Source organism: Artemia franciscana, chromosome 8 (assembly GCF_032884065.1).
Source record: "Artemia franciscana chromosome 8, ASM3288406v1, whole genome shotgun sequence".
Lineage (NCBI taxonomy): Eukaryota > Metazoa > Arthropoda > Branchiopoda > Anostraca > Artemiidae > Artemia > Artemia franciscana.
In genome coordinates this window covers 20720986-20744867 of record NC_088870.1, presented here as the reverse complement: position 1 = coordinate 20744867, position 23882 = coordinate 20720986, and the positions used below count along the sequence as shown (strand labels likewise).

Genomic DNA, 23882 nt, shown 5'->3' with positions numbered 1-23882 from the left:
CAAACACACACACACACACACAAGCACATATAGGCAGAGACAGGCAAACACACAGTCAGAAATACAGGCACGGACAGAGACAGAGACAATAAACACAAACAAACATACAGAGTCTGATACACAAACAAACAATGACAGACACAGACACAGGCAAAAAATTTCACAAACAGGCAAAGACAATGTAATGAGACTTGAGTCGAATTGACCAATAAAAGTGCCATCAACAGAGAGAATGAAATGACTACCTGATACAACTTGACCTGTAGAAGTACCACCTGTGCCATTCCAAGTACCCAAAGCTAACCTATAACTAACATCGGTTACCTAGAGCCAAGTTGCCGCACCCCTCTGTCATGTTTGTGTGTGGGTTTTTGTCTCTCTCTCCGTGCCTTTGTGTCTGTGTGCTTACCTGTCTCTTTAACAGTCGTTGTTGGCCTGTGCGTCTGACTTTTTGTGTTTGTGTGTGTCTTTATCTCTCTCTCCATGCCTGTGTATTTGATTGTGAGTTTGCCTTTCTCTGTTTCTGTCTTTGTGTGTTTGTGTGTCTGACTGTGTGATATTGTGTGTGTGTTTCCCTCTCTCTCTCTCTGTGTTCCTGTTTGGGTGAATTCGTGTTGGCTTGTATCCATGTCTGTCTTCGTGTGTTTGTGTGTCTGCCTCTGTGTGTATTTGTGTTTTTTTTCTCTCTCTCTCTCTCTCTCTTTCTCTCCCTCTGCCTGTATGTATGACTGTGTGACACCTGTCTCTGTGTCTGTCTTTGTTATTTTTTGTCTGACTCTATGTGTTTTTATGTATCTTTTGTCTCTCTCTTCGTGCCTCTATGTTTGACTGCGTGTTTGCCTGTCACTCTGAGAATCTTTTTGTGTTAGTGCGTCTGACCTTTTGTGTTTATGTGTGTTTTATGTCTCTCTATCTCCGCCTCTGTGTGTCTCACTGTGTGTTTGCGTTTCCCTATGTCTGTCATTGTGTCCATTTGTGCCTGACTCTATGTGTTTGTGTATGTTTTTTGCCTCTCTCTTTTCGTGCTTTTTTGTCTCACTATGTGTTTGCGTGTCTACATGTTCATCTTTGCGTGTTTGTGTGCGTTATTCTGTGTCTTTTTGTGAGTTTCATGTCCCTCTATCTCCACCTCTGTGTGTCTGACCGTGGGCTTACGTTTCCTTGTGCCCATCATTGTGTCTATGTGTGCCTGACTCTGTTTGTTTGTGTGTTTTTCATTTCTCTCTATCTCCGTGTCTGTGTGTCTGACCGTGTGTTTGCGTTTCCCTGTGTCTGTCATTGTGTCTTTGTGTGCCTTACTCTCTGGGCTTGTTTGTGTTTTTCTCTGTACTTGTGTGTCTCACTGTGTGCTTTCATGTCTATTTGTCTGTCTTTGCATGTTTGGGTGTCTGACTCTTTGTCACTTCGTGTATTTTTTGTCTCTCTCTCTCCTATCGTTGGTGTCTGACTATGTGTTTGCCTGTCTCTGTGTCTATCTTTTTCTGTTTGCGTGTCTGACTCTTTGTGTCTGTCTGTGTTTTTCTCTCTCTTTCTCCGAGCATAATTTGTCTAAGTGTGTGTTTGCCTGTCTCTCTGTCTGTCTTTGTCTGTTTTTGTGTCTCACTCTGCATATTTTTGTTTGTTTTTGTCTCTCTCTCTTTCCGTGCCTGTATGTCTGACTGATTATTTGCTTGTCTCCCTCTCTCCCGCCGTGTATGTAGGTTTGATTATATGTGTGGTTTGTATCTCTCTCTCACCATGTCTGTGTGTCTGACTCTGTGTGTTTTTGTGTGTTTCATGTATCTCTTCCCCCTTTCTCTCTCTATGCCTGTGCGTCTGACAGTGTATGTTTTTTGTGCTTTTACCTCTGTGTCTGTCTTTGGATGTTCGTGTTTCCAACTCTTGTTTGTTTGTGTGTGTGTGAGAGAGAGATTTTTGCCTCTCTTCCTTTCTCTCTCTCTTTCTGTGCCTTTGTGTCGGACCCTGTGTGTTTGCTTGTGTTTTTGTCACTGTGTTTGCCTTTGTGTGTTCGTGTGTCTGACTCTGTATGTTTTTGTATTTGTATTTGTCTTTTCTGGGGCTCGTTTGCCAGACTCTGTGTATTTGTGTGTGTGTTTTTTCTCAGTGTCTATTTGCCTGACTCTACGTGTCTGTGTGTGTTTTTGTCTTTGTGTCTGTCTTTGTGTTTTCATGTGTCCAACTCTGTGTGTTTGTATGCGTGTTTTGATCTATCTCTCAATCTCTGTGCTTGTTTATCTGACTTTGTATGTTTGTTTGTGTTTTTGCCTTTGTGTCTGCCTTGGTGTGTTCGTGTGTCCGACTTAATGTGTCTGTCTGGGTGCTTTTGTATTTCCTTTGTGTTTGTGCTTGTTTTTGTCTCTGGTTCTCCATGCCTGTGTCTCTTACTTTGTGTTTGCCTGTCTCTGTGTTTTTCTTAGTGTAATTGTGTATGTTTTTGCCGGTGTGTCTGTTTTTATGTGTTTGTGTGTCCGACTTTGTGTGTTTGTATGTGTATTTTGTCTCTCTCTCTCTCTCTTTCTCTGTGCTAAAAAGGATTAAAAAATATTTATTTTTTAAATTAAAAAAGATTATGTACTAAAAGGATTAACAAATAATAAGGCTCCAGGTACTGATAGTGTGGTAGTGAGTTTCTTAAGTATGGTGGCTCCGAGGTTAGAAATAAGTTATTGAAGATTATGAATATGATTTTTCAAAAAGAGGAAGTAATTAACGATTTGTAATAGTACTTAAAGAATTAAAAAATAATAGTAAAACAGTCCAAATTAGGGATGATACCTTTTTATTGACAGTGAATAGATATAAAATTGTTTAACTGGATATTTCGAACACATATACAGTGTTCATCATCAGCAGTTAACAAAAATTTAATTTTATATCTATTCACTGTCAGTAAAAAGGTATCATCCCTATTTTGAACTGTTTTACTTTCGTCATGGAAAGGCAGTGTGGTCTTCGAAGTTATCTAAAAAATAATAAGGCTCCAGGTGCTGATAATGTGGTAGATGAGTTTCTTAAGTATGGTGACTACGAGGTTAGAAATAAGTTATTGAAGATTATGAATATCATTTTTGAAAAAGGGGAAATATCTAACGATTTTAGGAAAACTACAATTAAACCACTCTACAAAAAAGATGATAGGAGTGAGTATCGTGATTATTGGGGCATTAGTCTGATCTCTGTAGGTAGCAAATTGCTTAGTACTATGATACTTTTTAGACTGAGAGATGCTGTAGACAAAGTTTTAAAAGGAGAACAGTGCGGTTTTAGAAAAGGGTAGGGGATGTGTCGACCAAATTTATACTGCCAAGTTTATAATTGAGAAGTGCCTTAGTTGTCAAACACCTTTGGTCCTCAATTTTATAGGTTATGAGCAAGCGTTCACTTCTGTTGGTAGAAGAGCTTTAGCAGGGTCTTATCCTTATATGGTATACAAGACAAATACATTAAAATGGTCAGTGCTATGTAAGAGAATAATACAGCTGCGCTTAAGGTAGGAATTGAGGTTAGCAGCTGGTTTTGTATTAAATCAAGAGTTAAGCAGGGTTGTGTTCTATCCCCCTTTATATGGATCATTTTGATGGGTTTTGTTTTAAGGAGCACAGGAAAAGCAATGGGAGACCACGGAATCAAATGGAGAGAAAAAACTCTCCTTTACTTAGATTATGCTGATGGTTTAAGCATCCTAGATGAAAGTCTGAGCAAAACAAATGGACTTTTAGAGGTTTTGCGAGTTCAGGGTCCTGGAATAGGTTTGAATATTAATGTTAAGTCACTGATTAAGTCACTGATAATTGATTAAGTCACTAAGGCTAGGAATAAGTAAGAATGAAAAGGTGACGTTGGGAAATGAAAAGATTGATCAGGTGGGCAGCTTCACTTGCCTTGGTTGTACTATTAGTAAAAATGGTGGGAGGAGTGAAGATGTTAAAAATAGAATAGCCAAGGCTCAGGTTGTTTTTTGACAGTTAAAATAAGTTCGAAAGAATAGGAAGATAAGCCTACAAACCAAGATTAGAATTTTGGAAGGTACAGTGATGACAGTGGTCAAATATGGCTCTGAAGCATGGGCGCTCCGAAAAATAGATGAAGATTTACTAGATGTTTACTAACGTATAATCTAACGATTTTACCTAAAGTAGTAGTAGAAGTAATAACAAAAGATTTTCATCTTTAGATCTCTTGTTCAACCTTGAGTCTTTCAATATATATCTCTAAGGCAATTTATGCATCTTGTAGCCTATATACATAGGTACGCTCGTTCAAGATTGCCTCTAATGTAAGTGTAAACTTCCGTGTAGCGATGACAAAAAGATAGACTTTTGACCGTTTATGAAGATGTACCATATTCTAGCCACAAGGATACTCTAAGTTTTATTTTACCTCTGCTAGCGCATTCAAGTTCCAATAGAGTAAAAAGCTTTATTACTAAAAAATATGCTAAGAACAATAGTTCAACAAATAGTTCAAAAGGTCAATGAACGTAAGAAGAACCACCTTTTTCGTTAAAAATAGTAGGCATGGGACAAACATATAAGTGGCAAAGGTAAACTGGTATTTTTGTACGTCAGTAAATTTTTTCCATTGCAGAATAGAAAGTGGCAGTGTTAGAAATTGGCTATATTGTTATCTCGAGGTCTTCATCGAAGGATGCCTTGGTAGTTCTTATTTAAATGCATATTCTAAAGAAAGAAAATGCTTTTATTCATTTGAACCATGTGTAGTAACTACTATAACTGTATTGACTGGGATGTATTGACTCGCTATGTATTTACTATTTGGTTTAACATTGCTCAAACCAAACCCATTCCTATCTTCCACACGAAACTTGTTAATTATAATACACTTACAATTTGTGTGTTGCAGATAATGTTTTGTTTTACATGGTGAAAATTCTAGTTCGTGATTTTGAACTCGTGTGATCTATCAGTACAGACCATGTTAACACATTTAATAGAATTTATGAGTGATTCCTTTTTAAACCGTCTAGTAAAATTAGGAATTTGATTTCTGGTTTTAGGAACGCAGTAAGAAAGCCTGTAAAGTTTGGGATGCATCTCGTTCTAACAGAAAAGCTGTCACTGTAACATCTCTAGAAGAGCTAAAAATTAAAGGTTTGTGTTTATCCCACTTTTGACGATGGAAATCATATTTGGGCAAGTTTTTATCCAAAATATTGCTTGTCCTAATGATCTCATATCATAGTGTTTTCCAATGAAAATTAAAAGCTGTTTTAAAATTTAAAACGAGTAAAAATTCATTTATATAAGAGGTCAAACTTCAAATAAATGGTGGGAATAACGAAGTGAAACGAATTACGAATAAAAATTACAAAAGATAATGAGTTAAACGTTATAATGAACCAAAAAATAGCGCAACTGCCGTTCCTCTAAATACTAGTGTTTCATTTGCACATAATGGTTTGCTGCTTCAAATATCACAAGTACAAGTTTCTTAGAATTTCAATTAGTTTTCTACACATTTGAAAAGGATAGATTTAAAAGGTAGAAAAATTAGGTATGACCAAGGTCGTATGAAAATATGAAATTAAGCTATTGGTGGTCCCTTATATATTTAAATCAAGAATATATCCCCCCCCTGAAAGTTAAGTATTAATTTTTACTTTACCGAAAACCAAATCTAGTGATTCATATTACTCAAATTGAATTTTTTTAATGTTTTTTTTTTTTTTTTAATTTAAAAGAGATGCGTGTAGAAGGAAAGAATTGATGTAAGTTGTTATTATACTAAAATTAAAACTAAATTGACTGTTAGTATGTCCAAGTAATTTTATTATTGCGAGTTGACTTCTTGCTTTGGAACTGAAATTTATGATATTTCAAATTTTATGTATCTAAAATCTATGGAATGTTTAGATACCAAAATCTTGTAGCTAACAATTTGTATTTCGGTTTCATATGCCAATTTAGATAGTCATGCAACTTCCAAAGACTTTAGTTGTAATTGAATAAATTTTTCCATTTAATTCATTTCAAAAGTTCAACATATTAATTATTTGGAATATATATTGTCGGTTAATTTTTGTATTATAATTTTGTGGTAGCAGGTCGCTTAGAACTTAAAGCCTAACATTTCGGCTAGTCATTCACACAACTAATTTTTCTCCCTAGTGTTTTGCTCTGAATTATGCAAGCATAATTGCTTTGGTTCCGACCAATTAACTTTCTTCTAAAGTTATCAATTTACAGGTCATTATGGATAACCTCTTTTGATATAACAATGCCAAACAGAGGTACAGTGTATTACAAAGCTCTTCTTGCAGTACTCAGTCAAACAATTTCAGAAGTCCGTGAAAAATACAATTTTGTATGCCGAATGCCCTCAATTGACGAATCACTGAAATAATTCGCTAATTTAATACAAACGGCAAAAGGCCAAAAAAATGTCTTCCATAAAAAAAGGGGAAAACTAGCAAAAATACCTCTCGTTTATTTATCAGGGCTATTGCATAAATCTCGATATACGTATGATGGCTATTGTTATAGGCAAAATATTATAGCGCATAAAATGTCATAAAGCTTGCAGATTCAAAACACCACAAAACAATTGTGCTGTTTCATTTAACATTGTGGAGGTCTGCGAAATTATTGTAGTGACTCAATTTTTTCGTCAACTGGCTGAAAACATTGGGGACATCCCTTCTCCCATACGTGTCACGACTGACTATCTATTAGCCACTATCAAATTTTGCTGCCTTAAACTTTTTAGAAGCCCAAGTTTCTCGCTGCTACCTTGTATTGTCCGTCAAACATTCTTCTAAACTCCAAAATGGAAATCTCAAAAATCTGCCTACTTTGGAACGCCAAACTTCGGAGGTTTATCCTGTAGTCTTCATCCAAGTCATTCTCATGACACCTGTATTACTCATTTTAAACCGAGCCACCATGGCATATTTTTGGCTCAGATTTAGAATTGTTTCCACTGATGGAGGTTACGAGGCTATTGGAGCTCAAGACACAAGGTGCCATCCCATGAAACATCGATTTACCAGGGGCGTGTTTCGTGTTTTTATCCCTCACTCACAGGATCTGGTGCCTAGCATAGCGCTAGACTTCCAACGCCCAAGACTGTATTAAGGGGGTCTAAGGGGTTTGCCTCCCCTCCGGAAATGTTTGCCTGACTCGTAAAAACGTAACAAAAACGAATATAAACAGAATTTGGATGCGTTTTGAAATTTTAATGACCCCCCCCCCGAATTTATTTTTAATTCCCCCCGAAAAAATCTTGAATACGGCCCTGCCACAGCGCCACTCAAAAAATACAAGATAGTGGTTGGAAGAGGGTTTTCAAAGATATTGCAGGTGCCTGAAATTTCAATTAACTGTATTTAATTATAAACTAGATACAAAATTTTGCTTGATACAACTTGACAGTACCTAGTTATTGACACTAGACAATAGATACGACTAGATTACGACATCTCCTTGCTTACATATTGAAAAATTGACATTTGTAATGGCACAAAATTGTTTACGTTTTGTACGGGGATAAATTAAAAAACCAAAGAATTTAAATTGGAAACCTATAAAATACGGGGTGCTGTCATCAGTGAGTCAAACTTGAAAAAAGAATGTGATTACCATTGCATTGTTTCCTTAACTGCTTGAAATAGATGGACGCGATTAGGTTAGGGGCAGTAGTTTAGTAAATGTTCTCACCTAACTGATAATTTATTTGGTACGATATGACAATTGCATTAACCATTGGAAAATTTTCGGAAAAGTTAAGCAGGAGCAACAGCTGCAGGAGGACTGAAATTCCAACATTACGTAATTTCACTTTAACCTCGGTCTTTCATAAAGGGAGATTGACGTGCCATGGAGGGTTCCTGCCCAAATAGACCTCCATAGGCAGATCAATTACGAAAAAGTATCATGTCGGACAATATGCATCACTTGAAACATAAATTAAGACAAGACATGAAAAAAGATGCTTTTTTTCTTAAGAGCATTCGTGCGAACCAAGAGTGAATATACTGTCATCTATATAGTATTTATAAAAATAAATACTATAAGCCAAGTTCATCAGTACAATTCCTGCTTTTACCATTACATAGCATTCTATGAACCAGTTACTGGAAGATTTTGCTGCTAGTAGTGCGATAGCAGATTACGATAGAAGATTATTTTTACAGACCAGAAGTGAAAATTAATATGTCTCTCTGTCTGCGAAAACTAATAGAAGTCGTTGGTTTTCATATCTAGGCTATAAGGAAAATTCTAAGCCATGTTTATTTCCCACAAATACAGAAGAAATGTCCCAAAACCTTATAAGGAAGATAATATTGGCATCATTTTCTTGCGGTCAAAGGGACTTTTATTACTATTTTACGTACTGTGAAAATACGAGTGACTCAGAATCAACCTGTGAAAATCTGAAGTTATTTTTACTGAATTCATGTGTTAAATTGTAGTTGTATTTATTGTTCATCCAGATTTCAAAAGGGGCCGCAAGATTCATTAAGACACAATATTTTTCAAATGTCTCTCTTTGTTAAGTAAAGTTGCTCAAACATTACGCTTGTTCTCCAGTTCTACTACCTTTAGTTATTATTTATCCTAGTCCAAAACAAACAACATGTTAATCCAATCACAGCCAGGCCCCAGATCTACCGACACTGTTGATTGTGTTCGCCTGGGACCTAACCTGAAATTAAATAAGAAATACAAGTTTTTTAAATGAAAGTAAGGAGCGACATTAAAACTTAAAACGAACAGAAATTACTCCGTATATGAAAGGGGCTTTCCCTTCTCAACGCCCCGCTCTTTACGCTAAAGTTTTACTTTTTCTCTTAACTCTACATTTTAAAACTATAAAAAACTTTAGCATAAAGAGCGGGGCATTGAGAAGGAAAAGCCCCTTTTATATACGGAGTAATTTCTGTTCGTTTTAAGTTTTAATGTCGCTCCTTACTTTCATTTAAAAAACTTGTTTTTTTTATTTAATTTCTGAACGTTTTTGAATCAATGCATGTTTTGATTTTGGCTCTCCGCAGAGGAATAATTAAAATGAAATTTGTATATTTATTTTTTTTGGCTAAATGGCTCTGTCGTAATTTTGATCAAATGATTTTGAGAAAAAAAGATCGGGAGAGGAAGCCTAGTTGCCCTCCGATTTTCGGTTAATTAAAAAGGCAACTAGAACTTTTATTTTTTTACGAATCTTTTTATAAGTAAAAGATATACGTAACTTATAAATTAGCTTACGTAAGAACTTTTGTATTCTCATGTTTTTATTACATATATGAGGGGGTTCGCCCCCTCGTCAGTACCTCCCTCTTTACACTAAAGCCTAAATTTTGTCCCAATTCATTAAGAATGACCCCTGAATCACAAAAGCCGCAGAATAAATAGTTGAAATTACTAAAAATACTTAGTAAAGAGCTAGGTATTAGGAGGAGGTGAGCTCCTCATAAGGGTAATAATTTCTGTTCGTTTTAAGTTTTCATGCTGCTGCTTACTTCCAACTGAAAAAAAACTTTTTCATATTTATTTTTTCATTATTTTTTTATAAGTAATGCTAGTAAATCCTGCGCTCCCTTCATGGAAATTTTCTTCCCCCATGACAAATTCCTTGATGGAAAGTTCCCCCAGCATATCCCCCTCTTCTCAATCCCTTCCTCCAACCGAAAAATCCTCCTGAAAACGCCTGTACATTTCCCGATAACCATTACTATATGTCAGCACTGGTCGAAGTTTTGAACTTGTAACCCCTCCCACGGGGACTGTTGGGGAGTAAGTAGTCCCCAAAGACATAGTTATAAGGTTTTTCGACTACGTTGAATAAAATGACTATCTCAGAATTTTCATCCGTTGACTTTGGTAAAATAATTAGCGTGGGAGGGGGCCTAGGTGCCCCCTAATTTTTTTGGTCACTTAAAAAGGGCACTAGAACTTTTCATTTCCGTTAGAATGAGCCCTCTCACAACATTCTAAGACAACTGGGTCTATACGACCACCCCTGAGGAAAACAAAAACAAAAAAAAAACCAAATAAACACGCATCCGTGATCTGCCTTCTGGCAAAAAATATAAATTCCACACCTTTGTAGATAGGAGCTTGAAACTTATACAGTAGTGTTCTCTGATACGCTGAATCTGATGGTGTGATTTTCGTTAAGGTTCTATGACTTTTAGGGGGTGTTTCCCCCTATTTTCTAAAATAGCGCAAATTTTCTCAGGCTCGTAACTTTTGATGAATAAGACTAAACTTGATGAAACTTATATATTTAAAATTAGCATTAAAATGCGATTCTTTTGATGTACCTATTGGTACCAAAATTCCATTTTTTAGAGTTTCGGGTACTATTGAGCCGGGTCGCTCCTTACTACAGTTTGTTACCACGAACTGTTTGATAGATTTGAATAAAGACGATGCTTCGTTTAAAGGCCAAGAGTCGGAGATGGAAGGCTTGCTGTGACTTGACTCACTTACAGGACTTGGCTTAAGTCCGTGACGTCCTAATGGGTGGCGTTTGGGCCTATTGCTTTACCCGTTCATTAATCAGTTTCTTATAAATTGCTTGGTTTTCAGCTTGTTTGAGAAGGCATAGGAGGTCACCTCCGAAGTTGTGTTATCATCTCTTCCTAGGTCTTACAGGATAGTGGCTACAATGGAACCTTCCTTCAAAGGTAACTTTTGGCAGGCGTGATTTTTCCATTTGGTGTATATGACCCAGCCATCTGAATTGCTTTAATTACACTTCTCGGCAAATTGTAGTTTCCTGCTTCAGTTGCATTCGAAGGTTTCCATCGGAGTTTTGTCTAAGTACGCTGCACTAGTTATGCGACGGAGACATTTACTTTCCACCGTTCTGCGTTCGAAAGGTCGAGGTTTAGTGTCCACGTTTTGCAGGCATACGTGGTATAAGGGATGATTAGCGAGTCAAAGAGACGGATACTCAATTATATTGATAGGTGCTTATTTTTGGAGCGGAGGAGTATTCTCATAAAACTCACACTTTTAGAGGCTAGTGTTCGCTTTACGTCATTGGAACAGTTGTTGTCTCATGATAGTAGACTACCTAGGTACATGAACTTGGTAACCGGTTCGACTTCTTCGTCACTTAGCGCGAGGTGAATAGAGGGTGGGGTTGGGCCTTTTGTGATGCGTGTAACATTGTCTGCTTAGGTTTCCTTGAATGCCAGAGCTATTTGTTACAGATGTGGGAAGGTAAACAGGTCCCCAGCCCCCATTGCACTTCCTGGCTGAAGGGCCAAGAAACGGAGATTAGCACAGCCGGTAGGAACTGTAAAGTCTAATTCTGTATCCTTTACCTTTTTTTTATTTGTTGCAGATACAAGTTCGGAAGTTTAAGCCTGCAGTCGTAACTAGGTTTCTGCTAGCTTGTCGAGATAGCATAAGCTAGTGTGCTGATGTTAAATCAGCACACTACATGGTTATCGAAGTTGAACAATATAACGTGCAAAAGGAGGTTGAAAAGTTGTGGAAAAATGATGCAACCTTGCGCCAGGCCCAAAGTATTAATTTATGTTTGTTTTGGGTTGTAATACTGAAGTATTAATTTCTCTTCGTTTTGGGTTTTGTTTATTCTTTAATAGTAATTTCTGGTCCTTTTGAGTTTAAATTATCACATAATTTTTTTTTGCTGGTCTTGAGCTTTATTTGAATCTTCAATTATCTTTGATTTATCGATTTATTTAATTATCTGTCTTTTTATGGATTTCTTTTTATTAATGATAAATACACTCAGTTTTAGTACTTTGGATTCAGTAAAATCTTGAAAAATTCTTTTAACCCTTCTTTTGATGAACTTTCTTACTAAAAATAGTTTCTTGGATCTTATAAAACAAATTCCATAAGGATGAAACTTCATTTGAAACTTTAAGACCTTTAGTTTTTGTACTGAAGCGTTGTTAATATTTTTACCACAATGCATGAGGCTTTAGCTTATTCTGCATAAAAATAAAAATGTAATAAAACACTCGGAGTAACTAATATAAATAAATACTAAATACTAACGGAGTAGTTACGGAGTAACTAAATACTAAGCACCTTATTTTACAAACACTTGGTTTTTCCTTTAAAAATTTTAAATTTAATTTGATATTGGCCTTGCGTTCAAAACCAAAATACAAAAACAGAAACAGAAACACCATGGTGAAACAGAAACAGAAACACCAGAAACAGAAACACCTAACCTGGCAGAAAATTTTGCCAACATTGGTGGGTTCCACCAAAAATCACATTTGCCCTATTAGTGACATTCTTTACTGTGAACCAAATGAGGGAAACTAGAGTTTGTACCATGATCACGAATTTTTGATAATTTCACATTCGAAATCTTATTATAACTCAAAAACAAGAGCTAATAAAAAAAAACCATTTGGATTTGTATTTATCCAAATCTTAAAAAAAAGTGATTAGCTCATGAAAAGAAACATGCATATGATCTTTAAATCTCAAAAGTAAAACTTTTCCGAAAAAAAATAAATTATACATTTTGCTTCTGTTTTGAAAATTTTTCTATAGCCAGCTCTTCCAAATTGAGCTCTTGTGCTCTACACCTGTGAATACTAAATAAGCACAAACTCGATAGGCGTTTTTCACTCATAGTGCTCGTCAGCCACGTTTTAATCGTCTCAGGGTACTAAAAGATCTCTCCACAGTACATGTTGTTGGTGGGATGGTCAGATAGTTAAGAAGGGCTCTCACATTCGGAGGGGGAGATGCAGTTTCAGAGAAGATATCTATGACCTTCACTTCCTCACCACATTCTTTGCTTTTCCACCCATCGTACCAGGTTCTTGTTTCAACTTCTATATTTTCACTGTCATAGAACAGATAGATCTTTCATAGCATTAGCAAATGTATCCATCTCCGTGTTTTTTAAATTGTTGAGATGAATAAGAATTTCTTTGAACTGAGTTTTGTTGTGGTCATTGAATCTCAATTTAGGTGACACAATCAATGAGTTCAACTAAAGAATAAAAACAGCTAACCTATAGTAATCTATTGGATCAGTCATAGAAATGTTTGAACGATGAGTTCGTCTTGCGGTTGTCCTAGGTGTTTTGATTTCAATTTCCAGTAAATCACAGGTTTTTTTCGTAATTCCGTGAAAATTCCAATTTTAGTGCTTTTAAGCTATATATATATATATATATATATATATATATATATATATATATATATATATATATATATATATATATATATATACATATATATATATATATATATATTATATATATATATATATATATATATATATATATATATATATATATATATATATATATATATTCATATATAAATTCATATATATATATATATATATATATATATATATATATATATATATATATATATATATATATATATATATATATATATATATATATATATATATATATTTATATATATATATATATTGACGGTTAAATAAAATCAATCAAATATATAGATTGACGTCAAAACAGAATTATTTCCAGAAGATCGTTAGAAAAATTCTAGAAATTTCTTCCTTCTTTTCGTAAAAGTCCATTACCCAAGCTGGTTAATTGACCAGACCGTTATTGAAAAAGGAATAAGAGGAGGTGTATTTCAGTAAATGAAAACATATGCTAAAGCAAATAATAAACATATTAAAAACTTTATTCAAACACAACCTTCAAATTATCTAAGTAAACGTATACGTTTAACAGAAAAGTACTATCTAGACTGTATTCAGCTGTCGCTCTGCTACACCTGTTGTGTGTGTCACACTTTAATGGGAGTGGATTACAGTGACAGAAAAATTGAAGCTTCGTTCAGCTTATTGCAAATTAAATGAAAAAAAACTAGTTTTTTTTTAACTGTAAGTAAGGAGTGACATTAAAACTTAAAACGAACAGAAATTACTCCGTATATGAAATGGGTTGTCCCCTCTTCAACGTCTCGCTCTTTACGCTAAAGTTTGACTCTTTGCCACAATTCTACTTTTTAAAACAATTAAAAGCTTTAGCGTAAAGAGCGAGGCGTTGAAGAGGGGACAACCCATTTCATATACGGAGTAATTTCTGTTCGTTTTACGCTCCTTACTTACAGTTAAAAAACTAGTTTTTTTCATTTAATTTCTGAACGTTTTTGAATTAATGCATGTTTGATTTTGGCTCTCCACCATGGGACTTGTCCAATCTTATTGAATTGTTTGTATTGAATCAGATTAACAGATTATTAAAATGAAATTTGCATATTAATTCCTTTTTTGGCTAAATGGCTTTCTCTTAGTTTTGATCAGACGATTTTGAGAAATAAGGGGTTGGGAAGGAGGCCTAGTTGCCCTCTAATTTTTAGGTTACATAAAAAGGCAACTATAACTTTTAATTTTTAATTAACGTTTCTATTAGTAAAAAATATACGTAACTTAAGAATTAACTTACGTAACAAACTATTATATTCTTATATTTTTATTATGTATATAAGGGGGTTTGTACCCTCGTTAAGGCCTCGCTCTTTACACTAAATCGTAAGTTTTCAATTCTTTAAGAATGACCCCTGAATCAGAAAGGCCGTAGAGTAAATAGTTGAAATTACTAAAAATACTTTAGCATAAAAAGCGAGGTATTTATCTCCTCCTAAATACCTCGCTATTTATGCTAAAGTATATTTAGAGCCCCTCATATGCGTAATAATCTCTGTTCGTTTTAAGTTTCAATGCTACTCCTTACTTTCTCCTTAATTTAAAAAACTTTTTCATGTTTATTTTTTCATTGTTTTTTTTTATAGTAGTTTTAGAAAATCCTGCACCCTTTTCATTGAATTTCTCTTCCCCCATGACATATTTCTCCAAGGAAAGATTTACCCACATAGCCCCCTCCCCTCAGCCCCACCCCCAAAACCAAAAAAAAATCCCACTGAAAACGTCTCTACATTTCCCAATAACGATTATTATATGTAAACACTGGTCAAAGTTTGTAACTTGCAGCCCCTCCCCCAGGGACTGTGGAGGAGTAAGTCATTCCCAAAGACATAGTTATTATGGTTTTCGACTATGCGGAACAAAATGGCTATCTCAAAATTTTGATCCGTTCACTTTGGATAAAAAATGAGCGTGGGAGGGGGCCTAGGTGCCCTCCAATTTTTTTGGTCACTTAAAAAGGGCACTAGAACTTTTCATTTCCATTAAAATAAGCCCTCTTGTGACATTCTAGGACCACTTGGTCGATACGATGACCCCTGGGAGAAAAAAAAACAAAAAAAAAACAAACAAATAAACACGCACCCGTGATTTGTCTTCTGGCAAAAAATACGAAATTCCACATTTTTGTAGATAGGAGCTTGAAATTTTTGCTATAGGGTTCTCTGATATGCTGAATGCGATGGTGTGATTTTCGTTAAGATTCTATGACTTTTGCGGGGTGTTTCCCCCTATTTTCCAAAATAAAGCAAATTTTCTCAGGCTCGTAACTTTTGATGACAAAGACTAAAGTTGATGAAACTTATATATTCAAAATCAGCATGAAAATCCAATTCTTTTGATGTATATTTTAGCATCAAAATTCCGTTTTTTAGAGTTTCGTTTACTATTGAGCCGGGTCGCTCCTTACTACAGTTCGTTACCACGAACTGTTTGATACCTAAAAGTTTTACTACGCATGCTCTTCCGCAAAATAAATTACTCATTGCTAAACCATTAAAATAAGCATGATCTTCTGGATATGGTATTTGGGGTGGAAGAGTCGGCAAGGTATAAGTCCCTTCGTAAACTGGCAAGTTTCTTACCTGTAAATATTTTGTATGAGTGCGATTTTTAAAGTTGTGTTGTATTAGAAGTCATTTTATTTTATTTGTTTTATTTTACTCTACTTTTTCATGTTTTATGAGTGGTCATCAATAAATTACTTACTTACTTATTTAATGTATTTCGATGCTAATAATTTGTACTGTTGGGAAATGTAAAAAAAAACTTACCTGAAAAAGACTTTACCTTTATTAACACACCTGACCATTTAAAAGAAAACAATACCTCAGACTATTACCAGCAATTTAAAATTATCAAAAATGAAAAAGGATAATATAGGAGCGATTTACCAAGTTGATTAAGAATATCCAAAAGAGTTACACAATTTACACAAGGATTTACCACTAGCTCCTGAACATTTTCAATATATTCTTAGTAATAACTTTAAATAATAAAATGTATTGTGTTGTGCATTATAAGAAATTAAAATTTAATGGGAAATTGAAAATTCAATTTCCCATTAATATACGCATAATTAATCAAATTTGTTCAAACATGGCATTGATTACGTTATTTCATGCTTAATTACTCAGATTTTACTCAAATACGGACATAAAAGCTTGTAAAGAGCGATTTGTTGATGAGGGGCAACCCTCTGTCATATACTTAATAATTTTCTTCGTTTTAAGTTTTAGTGCTGCTCCTTACTTTCAGTTGATAATTTTTTTATTTAGTTTCTAATTGCTTTAAAAACAATGCCAGGAAATCTTGTTCCACCTCCACTGAGAAATCCCCATCTTCAGGGAAAGATCCTCTTGACTTAAACTATTCAAGCCCGGTGAAATTTTACCCCCGGTCAATAACCGCCAAATCAATGGTCCCAAATTCAATGAGATCTGTGCTGTAACACAAGCCCTGCTTGAAACTTAGCTTGGGATTCTGTATTGTTTTTATCAAAATGGTTGTTTATTACGACTGATCTTTCATTTAAATCATTTTCTATGCTTTACTAATATTTAAAAATGTTTTATTTGTTTTCAGTTGATTAAACTTGTTTTGTATTTAGTTCATAATTGCTTTTAAAACAATCCTGGAAAATCCAGTTCCGCCTCCACTGAGAAATCCCCATCTTCACGGAAAGATCTCTAGACCTGTACATTTCAATCCCAGTGAAAATTTACTCCCGGACGATAACCCTCATTGTTGAATCAATTCTGTCAACCTAGCAAATGAGCGGACCATGGGGCATGCTAACCACAAGTTAAAATGTGTTTTAGTAAAATGCTGCCCTGCGAGAAAAGCATTTAAAATATTTGGGGTTGTACAGAGGTGCCCCTAGTTTCTGCTGCTAATTGCCATTGAGCTCTTGTTTAGAAGCCCAAATAGCTCAAGTACAGATTCTGAGATTATTTTCAAGAATTCAAACAAGATTTAAGATGCTGTAACACAGGCTCTGTTAAAACTTAGCTAGGAGTTCTGTGTTGCTTTTATCAAAATCATTGTTTTATTACGATTAGTCTTTCATTTAAATCATTTTCCATGCTTTATTAATATTTAACAATGTTTTATTTGTTTTCAGTTGATAAAACTTGTTTTTATTTAGTTTCTGATTGGTTTGAAAACAATGCAAGGAAGTCCGATTCCCTCTCCACTGAACATGATTAAACATGATTACATCTTGTTATTTTGCTTGTTATCATACACCTATTGGTGAGTCATCATAACGTAGCTGTGATAGATTGACAGACGTTTTTTACCTTTCGGCTGTTTTTCATTGATTCTGTTCTGTATGATTTTGAGTTGTGTCCATTTTTGCTTTCCCATTGGTCGTTCGTCTGCACTTCCAACCAGGATTAAAATAAAAACAAGATTTTTGTTCAAATAGTTTTTCAGCAGCTTGAAGTCTGAATATAGCACAGTAAGTCGTTCGTTTGTGTTACCGAGTACTTATTTTGACCTATTTTTCTGTCTAGAGTCGTAAGCTTAACAAGATTACAGCTGATGTAACTTGGGGATGTTTACTCCTCGTATCTCTATGTGCAATAATTGTAGGCTATAACGATAGCCTACATCTGATCTAATGTGCATAGACTTTCTATTCAACAGATAGAAAGCCCAAGATTAAATTTAACCGGTAGGAACATGGGACGTTAGGAGTTGAAATAAATAGTTTTTCATTTCACATTAAGAACAACTTGGGTGCTTATGTATTATCCAGAATCCAGTCAAGAAGTTTGCTTCGTTTAGTCTGAGTAAAATCGCCTTTTCTCTCGTTTTCGGTTGAAATTAGCGAAATTCTTTCGTGACAAAACAACGATGCAGGTATATTTTAGTTAAATATCTTATATACAGAGGTGGTTAATTCAGGTTAAGTTAGATATTTAATATAATGCATTCTGGGTGGCCTGCTATCCATAATTCTTTGTTGTAGTTTTCATAATTTAGCTGATAAAGCATTATATTTTCATAATATTTTGGTTGATTTCATTATGATTAACCTAGCTTCAATTATTGAGTGTGTTCTGTATAATACACAAGTACCGTAATATGCATCATTTTTTTGCTATATTAGTAGTTTACGAAGTCACATGATTCCTATAAAGGATTCCAGTATGGCCCCTTTTAAAGATGAAGTAAACACACTAAATGGTCATAATCTTGTCTGTAATGGTTACTTTACCTAACAAACTTGTAAGCACGAATATTTGTGTAATAACCTCATTATTTGAGAAACTTTTTGGCACGATTAATAAATTTAATGAAAAAGAGAATCTAAATTTTTTTTTATTTTGTTGTTAGTAAATATCAAGACGAGAGGAATGCCACTGTTATTAAAGGCACAGGAAATTTCCAAAGGACGAACGTCACACCAGAAATTGCCTTGTAAATTATAAACTCAAAGGCATACTGATTAACTGACCAGAGGACAAAAGTAATCGAAAATCAAAAGTAATCAATATGAACAAGTAAATCAGGGCTTCCACTTTTTGGTTTCAATTTTCCCCATTTTTACATAAATTTTCTCTAAAATTCCTTGTCTTTAGAACTGATTTCTCTCTATTTTTCTCCCTAGAAAAAAGAAATATTTCGCCTTAGATTTCCATACAATCTACCCAAAAAACGTAATCTAGAATCAAAGTGTTGTTTTTTACTTCGGATAATGATATACATAAAATCTTTTCGACTATCGTGAACACATAAAAAGTTCAAGTAAATGTCATCTCCGGCACTTCATCGCACGTAGCGTTTGCTTTCGTCTTGAAGCCAGCGACAGCTTTCGGTATGCTGACAGTTGATGAAATTTTATCTTCGTTTTTCAACCAGTAACTGACTCGGATAAGTGAGACTAGTGTGACGTTCTCGAAACTAATTCGGATGTCTGTTTTGATTAATTTCAGGAGACTAGATAAACGCTCAGCTGATAAATTACTAAAGGATAACGAAAAGTTTAGTGATGCACTTCAGCAATTCTGGGTATTTGATTTCACCACCGCGAGTCTTCAGACTAAGGATCTTCATCCGGTACAGCTCATATGACAGGTCTTCAACGTGGGCATCTCCCAAATAAAGCTCAGTGACATCGGTCATTACCTGAGATCTCCATTCTACGTCTGTTTTTTTTTTGGACATAACACTTTTCTGTTAGAATAGGAAATATCGCAAATAGTGGTCTTAGGGATTTTGGCTTTCTTGGTTCAACCAATGCCAAAATGTCATAAATTTTGTCTTCAAACTTAAAACGGCCTTGACTCTGCTTGATTAGGACTATATAATAGTTTCGACAAGACTGGTAAAAGAGATCAATATTATCACTGGGCTCTTGAGCATCTACGAGTTCTTGCATTGAATCGGCTGCAGCTATTCCTACATATGTCTGGATTAAAGGCAGGTACTCACTTGAAATGTAAAGATTTCATTCGTTAAACAAACCGACACTGCGAATATAGTCAAATTCCACCAAGTTAGACCCAACATCATTGACAAGTTTGCTGACACTTGCCTTTAGGGAATGAAAAAGTGGAATCTGAGATTGAAAAACTGTATTGAACCCATTAGAGAGGCCAAGGGAGCAGTCCGTAAATTCAAGGTATGGCTTTGTCAATTTGCTTTGTAATGTTGAAGAGATAAAGTCATTGGTTATAGTTTGGTCGTCAAACGTGATCTCTATGAAAGAATGAGTTAGAGCAACCCGGTGCTCAATAACCCTCTTTATGCAGGCCTGAAGGGACAACCGACGGATCTCTCCTGGTGCAAGAATTGAGAGTGCTTTGCATTCAAAGAACTTCTGAAATTCGGCATACTTATCTCGCCTGGAAGAACTCCTGGAAAAGTGGGCATAGATATTTCGTGTCAAGTCTTCTAGTGTCAAGGGAAGTGAAAAGCATGCGAATAAGATGCCACAAGCATTTCACATTCAAGATATGAGGCACCATGGCTTTCTTTTGAGTTGAAGCAGATTTATTGGCTCCAAACATAACGTTAGTAGTATCTGCACAAAATCCAACAATATTTTGCTAGGGAATCGAGTTTTTCTCAATGACTTTTAGATGCAGTTAGTCAGACCCTCAGCTGATCCATCACAACACTTAACCATGTCCAATACTTCAACATGAAGCTTTAGATCTTTCTCACTAAAAAATACTATAATGATGAACTTTTCAGCCTTTTGTTTGAGAAAATCGAACTTTCACTGAAAATCCTTACTTTACCCCAGATTTCCCTGAAAATCCTTACTTTACGCCAGATTTCCCTATGTCCCTACATTCAAAATAAATTTCCCTAAAAGAAGTGATTTCTCCCTAAAATAGGGTAATTTCCCTAAAAGTAGAAGCCCTGAAGTAAATAGAGTTCATGATTTGGCCATCATTAATAACCTTTTGACATATCGGTGACTAGCTCACCGAGTACTATCTAGGGAAAGCGTAACGTGAGATGTGTTGCTAGTTAGGCTAATTTCTACTAATTGGTAGTAAAAATGATTTAAAGCGCCAAAACCCGTATTGGAAAGTGTGTACCCCTGAGGAACCCTGATGTGAGGTGATTACTTGGGGAATATGCTTTTTGGGATTTAAGGTGCTTTTGTTTGGTGTTGTACAACAACTTACATTTATTAATGTTTAAGTTTGCTGGATTTTGGAAAGGATTGTTTAGCTATTGGATTGGTTATGCTGTTTTCTCCTAGGTCACTGGATAGGTGAGTAAGGTCAAGGCCTTGTTCAAGTGCTCATGTATCTCAATTACTAAATTAGAAGGATATTCTTTTTTTTTAGAAAAAAATTACCTGTAACATACTATAACAACTTTACCGAAAACGAAGACCCCAGAAATTCCCTCTGACTTAAGACCAATGTCGGAAATCTCCATTTTTTCTATAATTTTTGAAAGTTTTATTTACAATTGAGGTTGTTTTTGCTGATCTTTGCAAAGCCTTCGACAACTTTGATCATCAGACGGTTATTGATAATCATAGGGCTGTAAGTGCCAGAGATTTTGCTTTGTGTATGGTGTCTAGTTTTTGTCTGACCGTGAACAATTTATCATTCTCCCTAACGTGGACTCATCGGGGTTTTCCTTGATTTTATGTGGAGCACCTCAAGGGATTAAATTAGGTTCTTTAGTATTTTAACTGTTTTTAATAATGCTTTACCAAGTTTCGACAATCCGTTTAAATATAGTGATGATTTAACATTACTAAACCTTTGTCAAACCTCTACTACTTTGGACGTTGCACTTTACTCACTCATTAACAATTTAAAGAATGATTTTGACAATGTTAAACTCATCCTAAGCATACCCAAAATAAATTTTATACTATTCTCCTTTTTAAAAGATATACGCCCTATCAATAAAAACCTTTTCATTCCAAATATAAATACACTTAAACTGCTTGGTTTGCAGTTGGACAATGACCTAAAATGGAAGTCCCACACTCCCAACTTATTTAAATCTGTTACCCCTTAAATATTTCTCCCTATGGTTCTCCATATCAATCCAGAACCTGTAAATAAATTATTGTTCTTATATAAAACCCTTTCTTGAATATGCGTGTCCTTTCTGACACCCTGGGTTGACCAAAGACCAATGTTCTAAAATTAAAAGTATTCAAAAAACAGCAACAAAAATTATACTGGGGACATGCTATACTACACACGATGAACATCTGGCTTGACTTGAACTTAGTACATTGGAATCACGACGTCACATCCTTACCATGAACTAAGACAAGGTAATATTTATTCTTCACGAAACACACATACAATATTATATTTTAGTATTCCCCCAAAGGCTCTTTGGCCTGTAAAGAAGGGGGAAAATAAACGAGTCACTTACTCAGAGAAAAAATTAAATAATCACTTACTCACAGAAAGAAGAGCAAAAAAAGAGAAAAAAGAAAATATAAATAAAATAAACACTATAGAAAACAAAACTAAATAGACTAGACTAAAATAATTAAGTAGATCAGTAAGATAAAATAAAACAGACTCCAATGAAATAATAATAAATATAAATATATATATATATATATATATATATATATATATATATATATATATATATATATATATATATATATATATATATATATATATATATATATATATATATATATATATATATATACTAGCTGTTGGGGAGGCGCTTCGCGCCACCCCAACACCTAGTTGTGGGGGCGCTTCGCAACCCCCAAGCCCCTCGCACGCGTAAGCCGTTACGCGCCATATTAGTTACGCGCCATTGTAGTTGTGTCCCTGTGTCCCACCTGTGAATATAAATAGATATATATATATATTTTTAACTATGTAAAACTTGCGAATATACAACATTCTTGGCAGTCCCATTGTCTGTGCATATAAATAGATTTTCAGGTTTACCGACTCTTGAACATACAACATATAATTGTCCATGGGAAAAACAATCTGTATTCAGATCTACACCTCATTATTCTAATGATTGCCTTTGAGCTTTGTTGATGGTGATTGCTAATTAAACATTCCCTGTGTCCCCGTCGTCATTTATATATCCCCCTGTGCCCCCCGGCGTCCCCGTTGTTGTTGTTTCCCTGTGTCCCGGTGTCCCAGTCTGTAATTTCTCTTTGAGTGTCGCGGTCGTCATTTATATTCCCTGTGTCCCGGTGTACCATCCCAACACCTAGTTGGTGGGGGCGCTTCGTGCCCCCCCAAGCCCCCCCGCGCGCGTAAGTCGTTACGCGCCATATTAGTTTCGCGCCATTGTAGTTGTGTCCCTGTGTACCACCTATGAATATAGATAGATTTATATATGTGTTTTGAACTACGTAAAACTTGCGAATATACAACATTCTTGGCTTTCCCATTGTCTGTGCATATACAAAGCCTTATGTACTTATAATGACGTCATATGCAAACGCTCTTTTTAAAAACAAACAAACATGCATACACACAACTCGTTTTTATATAGATAGATAGATTGATAGATACAATACAAATTAACTGCGTAAAACTTGCGAATATACAACATTCTTCGCTCTCCAGTTGTCGCTGCATATGAATAGATTGTCAGGTCTACCGACCCTCGAACATGCAACGTACAATATTGCATGGGAAAAACAATCAGTATTAAGATCTATACCACATTTTTCTAATGATTGACCTTGAGCTTTGTTGATGGTGATTGGAAATGCTAAACGAATTGGGAATTGCAATCTTTTAAATTGAAAACGCAGATCCGTTGGAACCATGGGAGTGCGAGGAATAAGAACAGTCTCACCCTCAAAAGGCCCTGTCAAGATTGTGGCCTCTATTACGTTTTCCATTGTTTTTTTTTACGGCGAGTCGCGTGCCATTGCAAAACTTTGGTGGGTGGATATTTCTTAACAGTATTATTGGTACGCCTATTTTTAGTTGTATCACGTGTGGTGGAAACCCTGAAAGATCCACGGAATTTAAAAATTCAGATGGATAATTAACCGCCTCATTTGGTTCCAAAACTGTGTCGACTGACTTGTAAAGGACTGCCTGGTCTCGAATCTTGGTTAAAACAATATTGTTGATTTCGTGGACGTCTATATTTTTGGGTGCAAGAAGTGCTCTTTCACTTAGCCATTTATTATTTTTATAATTGTTTAGAATATTTGGAAATACTTTTTCAATTAATTCATTTTTGGACGTCACTAAATTACAGAATTCAGTAGGTAGTTGTAT

General features: G+C 35.1%; 1 protein-coding gene across 2 annotated transcripts in view; it reads left to right on the top strand.

The window, feature by feature from the left end:
* LOC136030116 (uncharacterized) overlaps positions 1-23882 on the top strand; it is a 92462-nt gene that overhangs the window by 34299 nt on the left and 34281 nt on the right. Inside the window, exon 2 of one of the 2 annotated variants that reach the window (XM_065708794.1) lies at positions 5018-5111. The exons of the other annotated variant lie outside the window; for it this stretch is intronic. Within the exon in view, the coding sequence (XP_065564866.1) occupies positions 5018-5111 (94 nt within the window). The remainder of the gene's footprint in view (positions 1-5017; positions 5112-23882) is intronic. 2 annotated transcript variants of the gene reach the window in all.